Source organism: Argiope bruennichi, chromosome X1 (genome assembly GCF_947563725.1).
Source record: "Argiope bruennichi chromosome X1, qqArgBrue1.1, whole genome shotgun sequence".
NCBI classification, from domain to species: domain Eukaryota; kingdom Metazoa; phylum Arthropoda; class Arachnida; order Araneae; family Araneidae; genus Argiope; species Argiope bruennichi.
Window position 1 is genome coordinate 16,764,572 of NC_079162.1, and position 23,888 is coordinate 16,788,459.

Below are 23,888 nucleotides of genomic sequence, written 5' to 3' on the forward strand. Positions count from 1 at the left end.
TTTCTTTTTTACTGTTAAATGAATCAATTTTTGTATAATTTTGGTTGTCTTCTGCTATTTATTTGGTACGGTTGAGAAACTAACAGTATAAATGTTTTTTAAATTAGTAGTTTTACTTTTTTTCTTTCGAATTTGATGATCGGCTGAAATCAGATGAGTATACGGAAGCACACCAATTCTGTCTGAACCGAATAGATGACGAAAACACATCATTTGACGAGAAAGAATTAAACGAAATAAAAGAAGTTGTTTCGTCATATCAGACACCATTTCGTTACAAATGATGCCGAAAACCCGTTTAGCCTTCAAGGCCATGTCGCTTTCTCCTGCCCATATTCAGGGAAGTTCTAAAGGTTGAATTTTTCTTTAGTTATAAAGGTTAAAACCGTCCAAGGAGAGAAAAAAAGCTATAAAAATCATGATAAAATTGATGACTTTAAAAATGGATTGCTCAGATGCCAATGTGATTAAATCTATTTTTTGATATTTTCTCATTTTTTGAATTTTAATGAAAATAGTTATATTCCTTTTGGTTATTAAACTACTTACTCGTAGTATCGTTTTTGTTCCCGTGGTCATTATGTATGGATAATCAATATTATGTATTAATTGATAGTTATTAATATATTAAAAACATTAATCTTCTCTTTGTTTTTTGGACTAACCGCATAGACTTTCGAGGGAGTCAAATAGGCTATTATTCTTTACTCTAAATTTAAATGCCTTTTTAAACTCTTTTCATTTTGTCTGTTTTGCACGTAAAGTGTACTAAATATGCATATATTATGATTTTTTTTCTAATATGGAGTTGATTATGGACATAGTTATTTGCTATTTTTATAGTTTATATCTTTTGATATGAAAAATCATATTGATGAATGCCTCTACTAGAAACTGAGTCAGCTGAGTTATCTCAAAATGCTGAGTTAATGAATTGTATTTCATTCTCCTCTTTCAGTCTAAGTGTGTTTACTTCAATCATTTCTTTGGGGTTTAGCATAATAATTGATTTAAAATGTGTCATATTTATTTTGCATACATTTGTAGCAACCCTCAAAATAAATTCTTTTTAACGCTGCTTAATTTTTAAAAATAAACCATCTTACGCGAACTTCTAATTTTTTCCTTTCAAAATTAAACTTTCATTTGTCTGAACATTAAAATGAACTTAGCATTGCCAGCCACTCAAAGGTAGCAAAAACGAGGGGAATTCCTTTTCCAATTTCTGCTTTCTCTTTTTCAGGTTTCTATTCCCTTCCGTGCCCTTTGACCCATTAAGGACAGGATAGCTTAAATTACTACTCAAGAACATTGATTAATTTACTAAATCATCTATTTCAATAAATTTAATTAAAAATGTGGGCATCTCCTTCAAAAGATGTCTGCATTTACACAACTGAAATATATTTTTCATATAAATACATTCTTGGGTGTGAAAATTTAAACACATTACAGATCTTTGAGAAATAACAATATCATTATTCTAAACCATCTGCTAAGTTTGATCTTGTTGTGGAATATAGAACAGTTGGGTAAATGGGTACCAATTTTACCATTTCTGCTCTAAATTTTCTATTTTATTCTATTGTGATGTATCAAGATAGTAGATGGACTTTACCCTTTCAACTGATATATGAACTTCTTAAAACTGTTGAAACGTTAAACTTAATTTATAACTATAGCACCTAGTTCACAGTTACCCCTTCCCATTTCTCTGGACTATGTGGGCATTATTTAGACTTATCACGTGTTGGCAAAAAGTGATTTAGAAACGTCTTTAATGCATGGAAAGGAGGTTTCCAAATGTCTCGCCGTACTATAGTTGTAATCGAAATTCTATGTTAGTGCATAAATTTTCTTTATCGTATTATTATAATGACGATGAATAGAGAAACTTAAAAGAGTCAGTTTTTGGACTGCATATCCCTTTTGCATATAATATGAACCAGTAAGAGAAATAGATATTTTTTCTGTCTTAATTCTGGATAATACAATCTGTGCGAATATTTTCGCAGTTTGTCAATTTAGTTATATATCTTCGAAAACGATTATTTTTCGTCATATGACGAATTCAAATGTTGTTTAATTAAAACATGTTTCATTGGATTCTTAATCTTTTCTCGCGTGTCTCAAGTATTATTGCAGTGTGCATTTTCAAAAAATGAGTGAACAGTCTTCTTTGATTTTTACGGAATTTTAAATTCAATTCCTGATCAATAATTCCTGATATGCATCATGGATGTTGAGATATGCCAAAAGTTTTCTCTCGGAAAAATTGAAATCGTTAAAAATTGGTTCGCTGAATATCAAAATCAAGTAATAAGCATTTATGTCTGAAGAAATGCCATATTTTTATTTAAGATAAAAAGTCCTCTATTTAAAACAAAAATGGGTTTGTGAGCAGAAGATAGCTAGTTTCATTTCTACTGTAGTTTTGACCTTTTTTCTGGAAAATTCTGTTGAGAAAGACAAATTTTGAGACCGTCCATATCTATCCTCGAAATTTTGTTACAATCTTATAATTGAAAAGTAAAGAAAAGAACGGCTAAAAAATGAGTAATAAAAAAATTCGATGCAAACTTTGCACTTTTTTTAAATATGTTGAATTCTCCTCAATTTCTTGAATATATTTTCAAACGAATATTGGAAATTCTGATTGAACAACATACGATCTCATTACAGTTCTTAAACTTTGAGAAATCGTCGATTTCTTTTATTATTATACTATTTCATTTAAATGTTTAAAAAAAAACCCTGCAGTTTTTGCAAATACCCTCAGTGTCGAATGGGTCAACCCATCTAAATGAAGGTTTCAGAATAAACGACATAACTGGTGAAACAAATTATTGCAGCCTCCTGATCTTGTGAAAACCAAACATCTTTACATTTGTGTCATAAGAAGACTTTTGTTTCCTCAGTGGGGGATTTATTTCTCAAAGGAAGGACATAAGACTAACTCATTTTTATTAAAAATATCATCATTGGGATTATTTTTCTACCTTTGATTAAATTATCTGTCTCTGTAACGGTGTACGTGTCTTAAATAGAGAAGAAGCACGTTGATTTTAAACTTTGACTTAGAAATGCACTATTTTTGAAGTTCAGAAGCACTTTTGTATTTGGATTTAACTACAGACTAAGCTTTAGAAAATAAAGCGTATTAGTCAATCTTACATTGAAAGAGAGAAGATTTATATTGCCTAGAAATAATGAATCTTTTCTAAACTTACAAAGGATAAAAAAGATTAATGTTCAGGGGTTCACAGTGAAAAATAAGCACTTCTAGAGTCTGCTATTTTAACCATGCAAACCTATCAAATTCGATGTTGACTGCGTTGCCATTCTGCTAAAAAATTATTAATGCGGGAAGATGTATTATATTTGGTACATGAAGAAATAAAAATTAAATTCTGTATTTACAAAAATGAACTCCAAAAAATATTGAAACTTGCAGAGTACAATTTAAGTATACGCCCTCACGATGCCGCAATAAAGTGAAAACGCAGAATTTAAAAAAAAAATAAAAATATGGTTACACCACATAATAGTGAAAACATTCCAAATTTGCTAAAACGGAAAATAACCATTGTTATTAGAATAGAGAAAACGCAATAGAATTCAGGCTGACTGTCATAAACTTAGTCATTTTTAACTTTTTGCTCAAAGCTCTTAAACTGCCATTGTGTGTGCTTCTAATCTCGAGAATTGACTAAAGGGAAAGAATAAAAAAAAAAAAAACTTTAATTATTTTAAAAAGCGTTTTATGCATAAATATGATACAGCTTAGATTAGTTATGCATTTAGGCAACAATTTTTAGACATTATCATTTCGTTTTTGTTTTTATGAGAAATTTATGAATTCATCAAAAAATTGGACCTCGGGAAAAGAATCTTCATATTGAAGATCTCTTTGGATTTGATGTTTATGCATTTGAGATTATATCTCTATGAGCAGGATTACTCAAAAATGGAACAAGCAACATGGGTCAAATTGAATCTTTTAATCACAATTGTAAATTTCTGTTAAATAAGGACGAAATTCGATTGAAAGATGTCCATCTGTCTTGAGAGTGTAAACATGATGATTCAAAAAAATCCTCCGCAATAGCTTAGATATGCTTAGATATATGACATTTGGCTTGTGGTTCTTATCTCAAAATTCATAGATATGTATCAAATCCGTCAACAGTTTGACTGTGTCTGTGTGCGTGATGACTCAAAAAGCGAATAGGGTTACTAAATATTAATATCACAAATGTATATTGCGTCAAATTTTGTGCAAAGAGATTAAACAAGTTCAATTATGATCAATGTACCATGAACCATAACACAATTGCGTGCTTGTATGGAAAAGTCGAAGGGATGGTCAATCCCGTTAGTTACCTTTGTATCTTCTAATTTGATTTTTGTTTAAAATTGATCTTAAATTGAATGCAGCTTTTTGAAAACAAATTTACCTATAAGTGACATTCTGCTTTATGTATCACTGTTACTAAACTTCTGTTTACATTTCTGTTTGTAGTTTGTTGCCAACGCGCCAAGCGGGCGAACTTCCAAACTAGGGTTACACTTTTTTTTGTAAATGCGCGGGTTCTTGAGCCGCCAGAATCAGATTTGGACCGGAACGCGATGCTGTACTGTTAGTAGTGAGGCAACTCAATGCTTTTTCTTATAGCAGAATAAATCTTTTTATTATTATTATTAGCCTTGTTTTTATCATTTTTGTCACGCCACATGCGTCAATACAGTCAACTCTGCAATGGATTTCTTAGTTGTCTTATTCTATTTTATAACTACATCGCAACTTCTGGTTTTATTAGTGTTATTAGCATGTTAAGAGTTCTCAACGGTTCCAGCAATTACAATCAGACTACACAGACTCACTTTTATTTACACTGCTATTTAGCATTTTTTTTAAATGTGAAATAAGGCTTGCATGAAGAATGCTGGAATTGTGGAAATAATAGTTAATTATTCTTTCACATTGTGCAATCATCTGAGAACAGTTACAGCGCCCATAGTGATAAATCTTGTTATCTCAAAAACTGTGCCAGGTAACTAAGTGGAAAATGCATAGCGTTACCGATTTAATATAAATTGGCATACTTCGATAATTTGATTAAAAATGCGAAATCCATGGCATCCGATCATTATGTCACTAAATGAGTGACATCGTTTAATATAAATAAAGGTTAATAAATATTAATAAAATTTGCGCTCACTTAACTCCTCTTTCGTGATATCCGGCTTTTATCTAATATGCAGGGTGTCCCTAGAAGGAATGAAATGCGATTCAGCTTTTTATCTATTAGAGATAAATAGACGATGATAGTTGCAAAAGTTTTCTAAATAAGATAGAAAATCAGAAAATAGAAAGAAGGTAGGTAATAATTTAATCAGAAGGTAGAAAATAATTTAACAAAACAGCCTTTCTATTGTTTTAATTTTTTTAAATTTTTTTTTAACGATTTTTAAAGATAAAATTGGTCAATTGAAAAAACTCCTTTTACTGCAACTTCAGCGTTATAAAGAATTGCAAACATGATGTTTAACCTTATAATTGCTACTTACCTATGTAATCCTTCGAAGATGATTGGTCATTTTGATTCCTATTCTAAGAATGATCCATTTGACTCTATTATAAAATTAATTCATTTGAAAATCTTGGCTTATGAAATAAAAGAAAAAGCAGTTTTATATATTGAAATGCAAACATATGTTTTCATAAATCACTTTTATATACAAATGTGAGTATGTATGTATTTAATATGAACCAATCACGATAAATTAATATATTTTTCCTTTATCTAAAAAATTCACCAATTAAAACATTTCTGAAAATCTTTTAAATTGAACGTAATATTAAAAAAAAAAAAAAAAAATCCGAATGACTCATGAAACACAACCAGTGAATTATGTGTTAACACATCCAAATTTAAAAGGCAGTCAGATTAGCGTCATAATGCTCGAAATACGATTAGCGGCGTGAAATACATTGATAGCAACTACTTACCTCCTGAACATGATGGAAAAGTCATTAGCAACCTTTTTGGATTAGAATTTCTCTCTGGAAGCCGGGAAGAGAATCGTCTTCTCAATTACGGACATTCAGTAGGTGTGGCCTTATCTAACTACTATCAATGTGCCACTGATCACTTCTCGGGCTTTTAGCCGTTAATGACCAGATTGAATAAAATAAGCGGAGTGAATAGGAAGGACATAATATATCACATTAAAAAAAGCTTCGTTTTGGACCCCTGGCGCCCGTCTCGTGCACCTAGCCTTTAATCTGTACCAGCCTAAAACTATAATATATAAAAGTTATTTCTATATTTAAAAAATAAACTTACATCACATTGATAAAGAGTGAAGAAACAATTATTTAGTTACAATACTAGTATTTCTATAACTTAGTTTCAACTTCGAAAATGCTTCGTTTCAGTTTATAATTTTTCAATATCTTTGCTTTACTGTCTTAACACAAAAGTAAAACATTTTCTGAATCTTAAATCCGTGAACTTTAATAGAAAACAAATAAACAAAATTTTCTTGAAAATGGTCATTTTGTGGTAGGTACATATTTTAATATTATTAATTTTAAAGAAATTAAAGATCATTAATAAAAGAAATTTATCTCTAAGATCTCAATCAATTTATAATTCGTACAAAAATCCATTTGTGGAGAACAAACAGTATCGACTAAGTATTCCTTTGTATTGTGATACCATGATTATCTGAGCAATCAAAGTTATCAAAATAATGTTTCATTAAAAATTAAAATTTGACGAATCAAGGATTTTCCAGTAATGAATTTCATAGTCTTCTCAAATATTTTTCCTGCTAACGACTTTGAGAACATTGAAGGAACAAGTAATATAAATTGTTTTAAATTCAATTCCTACCTAGATCAAGAAAGAAAAATTTTATTTTAGTTAATTTTTATTAAATAATTATCAAAAAATTATTGATTTTCGCAAGAATTGAACTCGCATTCTTCACCTTCACGTGAAAAATACTGAAATCCTTGCATTTTACTGATTGAGCTACTGCCTGTTGATATCAATTTTTATTACAAACTGTTAAAACTGTATTTAAAGTAATAAAAATTAATTAAATTTAAAAAATGTATTTGAACTTGAGTGGATGAATAAAAAGTATTTTATTGACGATTGAAAATTTGAACAAGATATTTAAATATATATAGGGATAGTGTGAACTAATGGTAGGAATTGAAAAAAGGAGATGCGAAATAGGAAGGAACCTAGGAACCTGAGATTGAGTTCCAGAAGATTATATTTTTTTCACATTTTTATTTAACTTTACTTCTTTTGTGTTTGTAAGATGGAATTTTGCAAATGATTTTTCACTCGTTAATGTTAGAGTTTTAAAACTGTGAATAATTGCATATTCTCTACGACAATATATTGTTTTTAGAACTTATTTAGCAATTGATCCGTGATTTAATCAAATCTGAATTTCGTACTAGTGGCGTTACTTAATAGTGATTTTGGGAGAAAAAAACTCATTTGAAGTTTCTATTTTATTTAAAAAAAGGACTTTTAGTTTAAAAAAAATAAAAGTAGAAATTAATTCAAACGAAAACTTTACAAAAATAAAAATGTGTTTTTATTGAGAAATCAATAGAAAAAAGAATATTTCGTGCTAAAAGCCTTTATCTCCCACTTACCATGAATTGGATTCTATTGGTTAGTTAATCAATTGTGGCAATGCTGTTGATATTACGCATTTCAGGAATGTAAATAAATGGAATTCTTTATCTCATTATAGTTTCTATTTGCAGCCTTTAGAGATATTTAGATTATATTAAAAAACATACTTTCAGATAATAATAATAATAATAATAATAAAACGGAACTGTTTTGTTGCTAGAGCAAATAGATTATCTCGAGTTCCTTTTCTGAGCATTTCTGTTGACTTCAACAAATTTATACTTTCTGTCCCACTGTCTTTTTTCTTCTTTTTTCTTGAGATGTCGGACCAGGTGCATAAGAGTCATTTGGCCCAACCTTGTTGTTCCTTCTTTCGCATGACGACTTTTAAAAGAATTTTCTTTCTTCGGTTTCATTTTGGCAGCACTTTCAGCAGATTTTGATGATGGAAATCCTAAGCTTATTACTTTTCCCCAAGATTCTTTGTTTACTTTCTTTGACTTTTTGCTGACACAGAGTGGTATTAATCGCGCTAGCGTCCTATTCTACAGTTTTTAAATAGACAATTTATTAACTGTTCCAGATTCGTGATTTGATAAACAACCTTAGTAAGTCATTAAAAAAGACATTAAGTCATATATTAGTTATCTTCGGAAGGACTGATTTATAAACTAAACTAGGTTGCTAGATTTATTTTATAGCATTGCATTTCCAATGCAATGCTGCTCCTTTGGCGTCATCTTTTGTATTATTAGTCTCTCATACTGAGTTAATATTCTTTAGAACTCAGCCGGAATAAATTATTCGTGAAACTTAAAATCATTTTAGATATTGCAATAATCGTTACAAGATTATTAATTTTCAAAATGAATTTGTGTATTGTTTGCTTTGTTGTTGCGCTTCGTTTGTATTAATATAGTTTTATACTTCAATTAAAACGAAATTTAGAACTTAAAAACAAAACTGAACTAAATACAGTAATTAAATGGGATTACCATTAAATGGAACTAATGTTGGTAGACATCAAACAGTAACAAATTCATTTGAGACCGAATTTAAATTAGCGTCAAAAGTCAGTTACCTACAATGAAAATCCTTCTAATTTCACCTTTTCCACAAGAATGAAGTTATTTTGCAGTTTTTAATTCAACTTTGACTAGGGAGTGTCTGTAACAGCTGAGTCATCACTAAAACTCTTCACGATTGGTCATGTACCTTCACGAGCGGAAGCTGAAGTTGCAGGTATTGTGTTACAGCTACTAAACTGCTGAGCAAGAATAATAGCGCATTTTACATCTTCTGTACTGCAGTTTACAATGAACGTGCTTCTTCTTCCAATCAGCGTTAAAATAGTAACAAGATTTAACATTTTACAAGAAAAAGCATAATTACAAGTAAAAAACACACTAAATGAGAATGCGCCAACTAGGAGAATTCATATGCCTCAGTAAAAATCCAGGGCATCTCTCCATTATGGAATTAAAAGATTTCTTTTACAATACATCATTGGATTTGGAGGATCTAAAATGGCTATTAATAAGAATATTTAATGAATAATAGAAACACTGAACATAAAAATTAATTACATTTCAGAATTTGTTATATTCTGAGGGATTCCAATGTGGATAACTTCCCAAATTTATGTAGTAACTGACATGCTTTTAATAGCTTAGTTTTGGATCATATACTATTCCCGATTATATAATCATATCAGTATTACAAACAAGATTTTAATGATTCCCCATAAATATTTATTGAGATAATTTACCTAATAAATTTGCTTTAAATTTTGCATTTTATCGGAAGCTATCTTTCTAAGTATTTGAAAGATATCAAGACAAAATATGTTATTTTCAGTTCTCCCGTTTAAAAATAATTGACTGTGAAAACTTTGCTTCTGTCAAAAATGACTATTCTTGAAGACATGATATTTTTGCTCTGATTATTATTAAGGCTGTTCTTGTTTAGACTACGAATGCATATCTCTATCCTCTTCATGCTATCTTACTGTTGAGAATGCTAGATTTCGAATATTATATTATTATTATTCAAATATTATTCGTAATTTTTTATGATAAATGCAATTTATGTAATCTCGTTCGATTCTAAAAAATTTTTGTGGAATTTTGGATATTATGATTGAACCGTAAATTAGACATTAGAGACATTTTATTTTTCTTACGGCAGGAGAAAAATGGATCATATTCAGATAATTTAAAATTCAAATACCTCTTTTCCCATTCTTAAAAGTTCTATTTAATTAACACTTTATTAGCCTGGGTTTATCTGTAGAAACTGACGCGTATGCCCGATGATTTCTTCTAAATGTGGCATAGAAAGAAATTGGTCACTATAAAATACAAATTTCTTTTCATGTTACTATTAATTTGCATATGGTCAATTCATTTTAAATGTAGTTTTTTATGGCATATAAATCATACTTTTTACGATTTTTTAGTATAGGGTTGATATGAAGCAGGTTTAGTTACACTAGCCATTTTTGGAAAGTTCCAAATTTAGTAAAATATTTCTTTTCTTCTGTCGGAAAAGGTTTCCAGCATCAAGAGTTTTTAGAGTGGCTTTGCTGTTCGTATTGTCTGAATCAGAGCAAAATTCTGAAAATTATCCTCTTCAAAATCGCAAGAATAGAAGATATTTAGAAGAATTACCTTAAAAAAATTCAGCGGAAAATTTTCTCCCCCCTCTCCCCCCCCCAAAAAAAAAGGTGTCGCGACGTGCCCTTAAAAAAATTTAGGATAGAATTAATAAAATACTCGAAGTGAATAATGAAAGTGAAAAAGATGTAAACTTGAAGACGTTTTATATTTTTCCAAAAACTAAGATTTTCGCAATTCAAATTCAAATATTGCTTAACCACACTTATATTTAATAATACAGAGTAAGTTATATTTATAAGTATATATTTGAATCAAGTTTCGAAGATGAACTTTAATATTTCCATTATGAAATTAAATGAAAGAAATATTATTTTTATTGTAAATTATTTTTTACTTGAATCCTAAAATGAAATCCTTTCCTGCTATTTCTTGTATTCTAAGATTTTACATATGATCAAAATAATTTTTTCCCTTCTCAGTTAGTTCTTTTTTCAAGTCTCTAGATGACATGCCTCCAATTCACACATTGGTCAAGGAATGTCTAATAGGGCGTTAGGCTGGAACATACTATATATTTATGCCCACATTCCTAGAATTGTGAAAGGCGAGGTATTAAGCTGCCGCTTGTCGTGATCATAGATGTAACATTCAATCGGTTGTACCGATCAAAATAGTGGCGAACAAATCTCCTGTATCTAAATGCAAATGAAATCCGCCAGCTTTATTGATTAGCAGTTCGCCTCCTGTGATCAATTTTGGTGCTCGGAAGGGAAAGTCTGAGATCGACAATAAGGTCAAAGGCATACACTCACACAAAAGATTTTTTTAGATCGTTATTTTCAATGAATCAGCTCTCTCCTTCCATTCAATGAGCTAACGGCTGTGACCAAAATACCTTTTAACTTCAGGAATGAGCACACTCTGCGTGTTGTACCGAAAGAAAAAATCCGATCTTCTGAAACAGTGTGATCAATTTCCCAGATCAAATCAACAGAAAGTTGCAAACGTGTCGAAAATTTCTCAACTTTTTCTTAATTAATTGCTGAAATGTAGGAATGATACTGAATCTGTAGTTCATAAGAATAACAATTTGAAATCGACGTGGAAAGGATGGAGACGTGGAATACGGAAGGAAAGAGTTATCAAAATAACAAAGACGGATGTGTGAGTGGACCATTACTTCGTCAGAAGACTGAAGAAGATTATTCCAAAGTGTCCCAAGTAAGAATATTCCAATAGTGTTTTGAATCTTTTGATGAACATTATTCATATGATCGGTTTATCCAATGACTGCTTGATAATTCAAAAAAAAAAAAAAAAAAAAAAAAAAAAACATGTTCGTTTTGATAATTTTTAAATAGAGTTTTAAAAATTAAATACATATGAATTTTATTTAATACTGTAAAACGTGTCGACGTAATTAAAACGATTCAATAGTACGGATGATGACGCGTAGTCTATTTTCTGGTGCTCTTGTATTCCTACGAAATAGTTGTATTTTTTAAGACATTTTGCTTGTGCTGATCATTTGTGGATCCAAAGTGATCATTGCAAGTGGCATCTATTATGATACATCGCGCTGCTTTTCAAAAAGTTTGGACGATTCGGGTTTAATTCTTACCTAGCTAAAAAAAGAAGAACAATTCTTCAAACATTTGCCACCAGCTGCAGTATGACGATGCACACGCAATTGGCCAAGTCAGTTAACCGAAAGCATTACAGAAATCACAATTTCCACTACAGATTTCATAATACAGGACTTGAACACTGAAGAAATTCAAAAGGTTCCTATGTCATAGGGCTGTCTGCCCATTGCATGATTGCCTGTAACAAGATAATACATTTTTTTAGAGATTGCAATTTTTAAGCAAATATATGCGACTACGATTGGAAAATTTTCCACGAATCCAGTAGTTTCTAGTATAGCATACTTTGATGATAATGTAATTTTTTCAGATTTTAATCAAAGACTCAAGAAGATAAGACTTCTGTTTTTTCTTTTAGCAAAAACATATTGAAGATCTATTAATTCGAAAATTTATATTCATGAAATGAATCTTCAGAAAATTCGAATGTGATTAATTAAATAATTTTTATTTAATGCCTTTAAAAAATAGCTCTTGGCTATTTTTTTTTCCTTTTCCGTGTGCATGAGAATAGGAATTTTTCCATCGATTCAAATTGAAAATGATATTTTGATTTATCGAAAGTATCGAGTCTGTAATGTTTCAATAAAGAAACAATGAAGATTCGTAGCATTTTAGATAAATATATTTATTTTCCAAATAAATATATTTCTCTAAATTTCTTTTTGTTTAGCATTTATTGCTGCTTCATTTCAATATTCTATTGAATTCCTGTCTAATAATTAAAGAAGAGATGTTTGGAGCTCTATTATTGAAACACAAATGCGGATGACGAAACGAATCTTCATTCAACTTTAATGCCTAGAAATTTCAGAATACTGGAATATCTGAATTTTTTTTTCTTCTTTTATGTGTGCATGAGAAAAGAATTTCTTGAGTTCATTCAGATTTAAATGATATTTTAGTGTCTCGAAAGTATTGAATCTTTAATGTTCTCATTTTTCATTCAAGCATTAAAGATTCATTTATTCAACCACAAAATTCACATACCGAGATGAAAATAAGTAAATATTTCTGTTTTGTAGATACTAGGTCAGGTCGAACACGAAGTACACCTTACCAAAATTGACTTCAAAACAAAGTCAATTTTGAGTAATTTTCTCACATGATTAGTTAATTTTCTGCTATGCTGTTTAAGTTTTTGTATGCAAGAAGTTTTATATTACAAGAAGCGGAGAGGAAGCGAATAATCGATTCAGTAAACAGAATCAATTCTTTAGTGTTTGAATAAAATTGTTTTATAGATAACGCATCAGAAAGGATAGAGAATGATTAGGATGGAAGAAAGTTTTGAGAAATTCTTGATTCATAAAATAATAATAATGAAAAGGACTTAGTGAAATATTGATTCTACGAAATACTTCACCATAAAAATTATATATATTCATAAAGAAATTTTCCATATCAACCTCTAGGTATCATTTTTCGTTACTCTAAAATAATTGTGATAAAACATTTTTTGATTTCATACCAACTATTTAACTTTTTCGAGATAGTATATATTTTTCTAAAAATATATTAATATATAATATTATATAAATATATATAATATAAATATATTAATATATAAATATATAATATATTCTTAGTATATTATAAAAAAAACTTAAGAATAATATAATGAAATATCGAATATGTGAGTCTTCGTAAATTTGCATATCAAGAGAAAAAAAACGAACTTCCAGCTATAAGGCCCTTTTAAGCGAACGCATCAAATAATGCAATGTAAAATTCATATAAGAATGAATGAAATGTTAAAGTTTTAGTAATGACCTATTTTCTACATTTATGTACATTTAGACAAAGCCCTATGCCTCTTTTTTCCCCAATATCTCCGGGTATTTTGCTTCAAACTACATAAAACTGCATATTCCGTAAATTTTGAATGAGAATAATGGTTCAAAAGAAGCAAAAACAATGAAGATTGCCATTGGGAAATTTGAAATTTATATAAAACAAATATAAGATAACCCTTTACGACGATATGCGTGATTCTTAAGTTTGAAGATTGCACAAAATGAAATGTTCCAATAAATACTTTTTTTGACAAGATCTATCTTTTCGTTACTAAATTATCTTAGTTCACCCATTGTTTAAAGGGAAATTGTCATGCGCTTCGTTTGAGGATGTTTGGTGATAGAACATATGATGGAGCAATGAAATTCATTTTTAATTTAAAAAAAAAATGTACTAACAGTCCAAACACATTTGGAATACTGGAATTGCTAGCGTTTGACCAGATGTCACTTGACTTGCTAAAAATTAATCTACGCTGTTTATTTACCACTTCATTTACAACTGATCCGTATTCTTTCGAAGAACTCGCCCTATCAGGAACAATACGATGTTTTATCAATACTATGGAACATTGATTATTCTCCAATTCCAGAAGTATGAATGTCCTACTAGTGTGTTTACTACTGCTTTAATACTACTGGGTTTATTCAAGGCAGATTACTTTCGAGCTAATCTGCTTTGAACTGAATACCAATTAATTAAAGCTGCATTTGCTGTGTTATAATCAGCTCATTCACTTGATTTACGTCGCGTAGAAAAGTTATTTTACAATCTTGGTGTATCACACATTACTTGAATATATTGAAAATTTATCAGCTTAAAAAAAATTTACTTTTTATGTGAGATATATCAATTTCAAGATTTAAACATTCTGCTCATAAGAATGCAGTACTTGGAAGAATTTCGAGATTTATTTGCAATTTATCATTAATAAACTTTATTTCAAGCAGTTTTCCTTTCTAATACATTTATATTAGGAATTGACTAACGCATGCACTCTCACATCATAAATAAATTCCTCAAGTCAGCGAAACACAGAAAAATATGTACCACGATTTATGAGTTACGTGTTACAAATGGTACTATCAGCTTGGGATAAAGGGAAACGATTATTCCTCCTGTAGCAAATACTGTAGGCATAGATAACAGAGATGGAAGGTGATTATCACGGTCAGGTATGAAGAATATAGTTTTTGAGTTAAAAAAAGATTTCAAGAAGTGATATTCATAGTTATGTTATCCGTGGCTGAAATCAAGTACCATTGATTTCAGCCACGGATCAAGGTCATTTGACAATCAAGTGACCAAGATTGTCAAATTCAATTACGGGCAGGAAACTTCGGTCAAAGATATGAACTCAGGACCATCATCAATACCGTGTACGACTGTACACACACACACACATCGACGATGAGTCGAGTTTGATTTTGGTGAACAGAAGATAACATTTAATGAGCTGTGTGTGAAGCAGGCCTTTTGCAATGTAACGGAATATTGCAGGCTGCTTGCAATAAATAATTCACATATTCCCCAGAATTTGAAACTTGAGGAAGCAGCGAGTGTCTCATGTACTGACGCCTCAAGAGGACCAAAATTGCGTCGCCTTACGCAGATAATTGCTTGCACTGCATGGAATAAAGGATGCCGTTCGAAGTCAATGAGTGCAATGAAACAGGAAATGCAGGCGAATGTCGTAGATGGTGCATCAACACACTCGCGAAATGATTTGCCTTTGCCATCAGGAAACTGCCAGCCATATTGCAGAAAGGCATAGACTTCAATGGAAAGTATGTCTAATTAATGTAATATTCAGTCTTTATGAATAAACTCTTTTCCATCTTATAATTATATGAGTGTCAATCATTTCTGTACTGCCTAATAATTATTTGTGCAATCCACCTTCTACCCTGATAGGTCATTTATGCTGTTTTTATTTTATCACAATCGAATTCTTTGATTTTAACTATTTTGGCACCACAAAAATTTCTTTCAACTTAATTTATATGGAAAAATTTCGCTTCAAAAGGGATTACATGTGTAAAAAGTTTGAAATTCGAAAAAAAAAATGCTCATGCTCATTTCTAAGTAGGAATGTTGTCTGAAAGAATTAGGAGATTATTATACTGCATACAGCCCACAGAAAGTGAAATAATCAATAGGATTTGAAAATCAAACTGGAATTTTTCTAATCATTGTTGTTAATTATATTGTCTTGTTATCTTTCTTCTCCTTGACCTGCACACACACTCATAGGGAATTTTTGACCCTCTCGGAACTGTTTTAGTAAAAATTTTTAGGAGAATGAACAGTTGATCTGCTTCCTGTATTTTCATAAGTGGTCTAGGATTTGAGTAGCAGATATAGGAAAAAAAGAGTGTTTTATATTTTTATAGGGGTTGGTTGTCGTATTTATGATATATTACTACATGACACTACTCACATGATAGTGTTTCAGATTCGTTAGATGTTGTGGAAATAACGGTGTGCAAATGCGAGCGTCAAGGCTTAGAGATCTTTTAACGAGTGTTTTCAAATTTAGCAAAGAGCATAGTAGAAAAAATTCGTAAAATTGCATTTGTATATGAAATACAGCTTAATTTCACCAAAAAACGTTCATTTATTAAGAACAATTTTTTATTGTTAGATGAACCAATAAAATCTGGAGCAACTAATTTCCAATCAATTCGGGGTAAAAACTGAATACGTGGTCTGAAAAATTAATAGGAAAAGTAGTTTCCATCGCAAATCTATCCCACCTCTTTTGAAGGTATCATTTGTGGCAGGAAGCAGCATACGCGCCACACGTGTTGCAGGAGAGAGACGGATTTGCACAACATCCCACGTGCATCTCCATCCTCCCACCCGTCGGAGTTGGCATGTAAGCAAAGAGCATGGGACAGCATATTTTCTGCCTTCGCTCCGTTCGGATGCTGCCGAGTAGAATGGATTATCTCCTTGCGCACAATGTGTTGTTTGTATCCGGCCCACATTATATTGGCTCGCTTGGTGAGTCCTTTGCTTCTTCTCACGCCAAACATCTCGCGCCAACAATGGGCGATATTTGTTTGTCAAAATCCCTTGTGTCTGCTAGATGATACACCTTTCATTTTTTAATAAGGCGTCATTAGAGTCATTTGTATTTTGGAATAGATAGCTTTTGATAAATTGAACTTTTAAGGGCCTGACATTAGTAGAAACCTTTTTTTCACTACTTATGGTGAATTAAAATATTTTTGAAATTCTCTTTGATTTAAGAAAGGAAATTCATTTAACTTATTAGATAAATTTACTTTCATGTTATCGCCTTTTTTTGGTGGTAGGAATGATTCCAATTATCAAATGGTGCCAGTAGAATATATGAATTGGTGTTAGGCATACTTCTCAGAAGTGGGTGGAACAAGAGAAATGACATGTCTTAGTTATCATTAAATTTTTTTTAGGTGTCTTAAAAATGAGACACTGATGTTAGCGATTAAACAAATTTTTAACATATTTTTTGAAACTTTACGAAGAATTACAATTGTGGAAATAATTTAAAAAATTTTTTTTTGACATTTTGAGAGTTAAATAATACATTAAAAATGATCATCAGTTATGTGAATTTCGAAAATTTCATATTTTGAGTTTAACTGCTATTTGTTTGATCTTCTTTATTTTTTATCCATATTTGTTAATTAATATATTTAATGCTGTGACTGCAATGTGCTGTGACTGTAACGTGCTTTAATAATTCAACTAAGTAAGGCGCAAAACTGCTGATTAGAACTAAAAGGTTATTGATCGATACTTTCTATGGAAAGAATTTCAGACTGAGATAAAATGTATCCTTTTTTTAACTTTGGAATCAGTATATCCTTGCAGATTTAGTTTGATGGAAAATTTGTTATTTGAGAATTGAGAAACGCTTTGTACATTTGAAAGTATCCCATTTTTATTTTTATTTGTCTCAGTTTTATTTCAAAGTATATAAATAATGACAGATTTCAAATCAATGTCTTTGAAAGAATCTATTGAAATATCTTAAAACTTTAGATGCCATTTAGTATTTCTTTTCATTGGGTAAAATTATTGTTTTTTTGATTCATTCCCTTATTATTCTTAATTTTTATGATGCCACATGAGATTAATTTATTATATGAAAAATTCGAGTGATGCATTTTTTACTTAGTGGGCCAGTTTAAAACTTTATTAACAATTTAAGTTAAATTCTATAGATTCAATTCTGTTGAAAATATTTGTAAGAAGAAGAGAGAAAAAAGTAGATTTTCGAATCGTCTAGACTTGAACGTGGGTGGCGAACTTAATTTAGAAGTGAAAAAAAAAAGCGTTTGGTTGTTTAATAAATCTATTCTTAGGATTAACGAATGACCTCTTAGATTTTGATGTTTATGATGCTCTCCTATAATGTAAATGTATAATATTTGAGTAAAAGTTTTTTTTTTATTTGTATTCTATTGATAATGACTGTTTTCTGTCAGAAATATTTCTAGCTATTAAAATAGAATCATATCTTTGATTTGGAGTATTAGGATTCATTTAAGATATTTTTGAATATTTCAGAATCGGCAAAGATATTTCTCTAGAGTAGTATAAATAAGTATTCTAGAGAATATTGAACACACAATGTAGAATAAAAATATAAAGATATTTTAAGACTATTATGTATTAATATATGGATTTTCTGTGCAATTTCTAAATCTAAATTCTTAAATAAAAAATTATTGTCTTCGTTGTGAGAAAATTATTCTGCTACGATATATTTTTTCCATTAGAAATATGTTGCATGTTAGACAGTACATCCATTTTTAGGACAACTTCTCTGTTTCTATCGTAAATATTCATTTTACCATGCGAATAAGTGAGATCTGGGTTCTAAAGCATATCCCTTCATTAAATCTGCTATAACATGTCTGGCGAAAAAGTTTGAAGCCTGAAGTGTCAAAATCGAACGGGTGCTACACAATCATTCAAAAAAAAAAAAAAATCCTGAAATGAAGTTTTGTTTTTGCTCTTGATAAAGGCAGGTTTGAATATATATTCAATATGTCATTTCTTGAATTTTATAGCATCATTTCTAAATTACTCTAGAGCATTCTTTTCTCAATATTCAGATATATTAATTAAATTTTAAAAATTATACTGTACATTTTATGTTATTTAGTTGTTTCAAACGGTTAATTTTTTAAAGATTGATATTGCAACTGGTTGGTAAAGCAAGACTTGGACTAAAACCTAAAACCATATATATTTTATTGATTTCAATTTAATCGCTATAGAAGTTTTATCATGGATGCACTTCAAGAGTTTCAGCATCCCACATAGAAAAAATTTAAACAAAATAGTGAAAAAAATCGCAAAAGTATATTTTAGCATCATTTCAATGCAATAATAAAAAGTTTGCCAGAGCTGCGAGTTTTAATTAATTGCAAAAACAATTAGACCATTGATCTACATGAAAAGAATGATACGAATAGTATTCTAGTGATTTTAATTTGAATAAATTCGAGAAAGTAAGATCTCGTTGTTTAGCCTACCTTACATTAGACTTGGTTACCATGAATAGGAAAATGTTATACGTACTCGGTTTCTTGCATTTGAGCTAGTGAACTTTAAATAGAATCTTATACATAAAATGCTGTGTGGAATGCCATCTGAAGTGGTGTGGGACATTAATGTAACATTTTAAATTTTCTTTTAGCACCTTTTTTTAGTATGTAGAAGAAAAAACACACTTGCTCTGAATTGATTTTGCATTTTTTTTTATCCTAGTCATATGGAGACATCGTGCATTACATATTAATTGTATTTGTTTTGAAGAAATAAAGGTTAAATTTAAATCGAAGTGCTCTCCAATGATTTTGGAAAGAGATTACTGCACCTTAATGCATCTGAACGGGTGCCTATAGAAAGATTCATTTGAGATAAAAGGACATGAGCACTTTTTCGTTTTTTTTATACTGAGGAAAGAAAGACCCAGAATTTCCGACATTCATTATGACAGGATTATGAGCAAGATTTCCGTCGGTGTATAGAATAAAAGAGCTATTCATTCGAACGAAAATACATTTGTACGTAAGTTGTAGTTTCTGGAACGCATTATTGGCGTTTCACTTACGACAAACAACTTTCTTTAAATTTTTTGATAACAGTTATTTATTTTGCTTTTCAGATACATAATACCATTCATTTTTGGTTTTACCATTTATTTAGTTTTTCAAAAGTACCGTTTTGGTTCAATAAATTGTTTTTAAACCAATTAATGTTATTCCTGTATTTATATAATGTTGTGTAGCTGTTATGTATTTAAGTGATATCATAAGATACTGAGTTCATTTCCATCTTAAATAATAGATATATTTTAAAAAAAATGTTTTATCAGTGTAGTTATTCAAAAGGAAAAAAATATATCTAATAAATCGGGGTCGATAAAAATTGCAAAAGCATTAAGAAGAAAAACAGAACAGAACAGAAATCAGTAAATTGGAATCGTAATCATATTTATAAAATTTTCTAATCTTAATAGAATGGATATTTAAGAATTATTTTTTATGATATTTATTGTAGCTTTATATCTTTTTCCTGTTATTTTCTGCGCTTTATGCCTTTACGATTCTTAATTTGATCTCCAACTTTTTGATAAAAGAATTCATTTTCCTTTTTAATACATTAATATTTGCCTTTTTCATTTTGTTTTTTATATTTGCTATTTTCTTGTTTTTAGTGTTTATTTCACCATGGCTTAGAGAAAAAAAATGACGTAAAACTATAAGCCACACCCGGGGTGAAATGTAACCAAACTTGGGCTGCACTGTCCTCCGCAAGCTGCTGTACTAACTTGTCTCTCTTTCTTTTACTTCTATATGTTAAATAATCTGAAAAAATTTCAGTATGAAGATTATTACCTATTGATATAATATTCCAGATTTTTAAAAATAAATATTCTAACTTGTACATAATTTATATATTTTATATTCTACTATAATAATAAATATTCTAGTTCGTATCAGTAATTTACTTTTATTTTTATCGGAATAAAAATATGGAAACCCTAATTAATATGCTAAATATTTTATCCTTATAATAAAATAGGATTATGAATATTATAAAAGAACTAGAATATTAATAAATAATTCTAATTTTTTATAATATTCATAATCCTATTTTTATTTTTTCATCATAATTCAGAGTTACAAATATTAATGAAATATAAAAATAAATACTTCTGTATTTGATTCCTAGATGATGCCATCTTTGAGATATTGAATTTTATCTCAATTAATATGATTAATATATAATTAAGAGCTCTAAAATTATTTTAGTACTTTTCTATCGGGAACAATAATTGTACAAAATTTTAGAGCTCTACTACATGAGGAAATGAGTGAAAAATCGATTATGTATTAATTCTTTTGGAAAACACGAAACATGCAAAGTTAAGTAAAAGTTTTGGAAATGAAATCGGTTTGCAATGTGTACAGATTGAAATTGGAGTTTCTGCTTCGCGACTGAAAAACAGCGAAATAAGTGGAATCTTTTTTTGGAAAGGCAACTGTTTCTGAGAGTGTGTAAATTCGAGCGTTGGTGAAGAGTTGTTTATGCTGAAACTTCTCACCATATGTTAGGACTTCCTACTGAAGTCTGATTCATTTTTCTTTGTTCTTTGTCTTTCAGTGAATGTTTCCTATCGCTTAATGCTTCATTGCATAGATTCCAAGACAATTTTGTTTTTGATTGAATTTTAAAATTCTACCTTAAACCATTCTGTTTGGGATGAAAAGAGATTGTTAATACAGAATTACATTTCTATACCTTTACTTACTGTTCATCTGTTTCAATCTGACAACTTTCCGTAATTAGTAGACCCTATTTATCAAATAATTTTTTAAAACAGTGTCTTACTCAAGACTGACAAAAGAAAATGGACATATTTCTTGGAACATGTTCAGTAGTTTCGTCAGTGAAGGAGCATTTCAGAAACTCTGATTATTTATGAACTGTTATATGTTGAATTTAACAAATATTAAATGGAACTGCTTCTGTTATCAAGATATTTTAAATCTGTCGCCGCCAGCACAATCATGAGACCATTTCAACGAAAGTCTTTCGTCCAAAATTCTTGATTAATTTTTTCTTTGGTTGTTTTTCAATGAAGTAACCGAGTATTTTCTTTCTGAAAATGTTGCACGAGCTGCAGCTAAATAATTCCTCAAATATTATATTTGAAAACTTGAATTGATGAATAGAGCTATACATATGTTCAAAAAAGCAACATTTTTTACATTTACCATCAATAACATTATTTTAAAGAAATTTTCAATACTATTTAAAATAATATTGCAATACAGGGTAATTATACAATGTAAAAATAAATTGAATTACAAGCAGTGTTTAAAGGTCTACAGTTTTAGTAAAGGGTAGAAATTTTTTTATTGCTATTATTTTCTACTTTTCAGTCTTGATGTCTATTGTTTTCTTTTACTCATTACCAGGTGGCCTGGTCCCAATGATTAATTGAGAATAAAGATCTGAAAGTATAAAAATAATGTAAACGCGCTTGAACATTTTCAAATTCTCACCTGTTAGAAAGTCCACCATTTTCACAAACATAATGTTTCAATATAGGGCTGAAACAAGCGGAGTTTTTAATGCAGAAGTGAGGTTAAGCGCTGTTAATATCGGTGGGTGGCTTGTTCCTTGGCAAACACCATCATTTGGTTTCATCATCTGAGAAAAAGATGAAGCGTTCTAGGGAAATTTAGTATTTGCTGCTGGGAAAAGTTTTTGTTAATCTATAAGGATATTGGAGTTGAGCTCTTATAATAAAAAGTTAAACTTATATATTTTTATATTCTTCAACACTTACATATCTTGTTAGAAAATGTACTTTTACATTTTTATCAAATATTTTAGAATTCAATCTACATTAACTAGGTGGTTGGTATGATAATTAAATTTATCTCGTAAGTTTCAGCCCCATTATTTTCTTTTCTTGCAAGTTTCAGATTAAAAAAATGATTAAAGAATCCTTCGTTGAAAAGCGAATGTCTTTGGCAGATTTTTAATTTGTTAAATAGTTCAAATAGGAGCAGAAATCTTTTAAATTACACTCTGTATTAATAATTCTTCCAAAGATGGAATTAAAATAGATTTTTTTTTAATTTTTAAAATCGGATTAAGTTTGTCTTCCTATAATTGTGAGTAAAGTCAAATTGATTTTTCCCTGCCTCAAGAATTATTCTATTCATATTCTTGGGAATTATAAGGAAACTAGTCGTAAAATATGTTGTCAATAATTTCAAAAACCTTTAAAATATAATTATTTGTAGATATTCCGAAAGTAAATACCATTAATAAAAATTTTGAAATGTAATTGAACAAGTTACTTTACTGTTAACTAAAATGCATATCTTGAACTCTGTTTCAAATTATCATGTTGAAACATTTTTCATAACCCCGTTTCAAAGAATGCTGCCATCTGTATAATCTCTTGTAAGAAAATAAAGCCTTCAAGTTGTCAAGATAAATGAAAATCAGAGGAAGATCTGTACTTTAAGAAAAATATATTCCAGTCCAAGTTTTCTGAGATTGCAACCTCCGTATTGGGATGTGACGAGTTAATCAATTTTCTGTAATATCTGAGTTATGGAGCTGCGACTAAGAAGTTATTTTCTGGAAAATAGCAAGAATATTCACTTAAGTAATAATTTGCGCACATCCATCTTTATTGTGCAAGCTCATATGTATTGCTGTTTGAGATCCAGTTAGTTTTAGACATTGTATCACTAAATGGAAATTTGTATAGAAATCACATTTGAAGCGAACATTTGTACACATTCTGATAGGTGTCATAAATCGGATATTTAAATGCCGTAAGTGGTGATTCATGTCTAAAATATAGTTTCTTTTTTCAAGCATTCATGTTCTGTTAATTTTTTTATGATTTATTTCACAATTTTGTCAAAACTCAGAATATGCATACATTGCAGCATTTTGATTTTAAGTCTTCACACATACGAGTTGTTGAAGGATTAAAAGTATTTCACTTGTAGTTTGTGCAGGAATTGTCAATCATTTCACATTCTTTCAGGGATTCCGACAGTTTTCTGGATTTCTTACTTTCAGAATATCTTGTATAAACTAAATGCTTTATGAAAGTC

The 23,888-nt window shown here is 29.7% G+C and overlaps 1 protein-coding gene across 2 annotated transcripts in view; it reads left to right on the plus strand.

Moving 5' to 3' along the window:
- Positions 1 to 23,888, plus strand: part of LOC129959531 (prickle planar cell polarity protein 3-like) — a 206,575-nt gene that overhangs the window by 27,323 nt on the left and 155,364 nt on the right. The window contains exon 1 of one of the 2 annotated variants that reach the window (XM_056072408.1): positions 16,681 to 16,737. The exons of the other annotated variant lie outside the window; for it this stretch is intronic. Within the exon in view, the coding sequence (XP_055928383.1) occupies positions 16,696 to 16,737 (42 nt within the window). The 5' untranslated portion in view covers positions 16,681 to 16,695. Of the gene's footprint in view, positions 1 to 16,680; positions 16,738 to 23,888 lie in introns of those variants that run through there. 2 annotated transcript variants of the gene reach the window in all.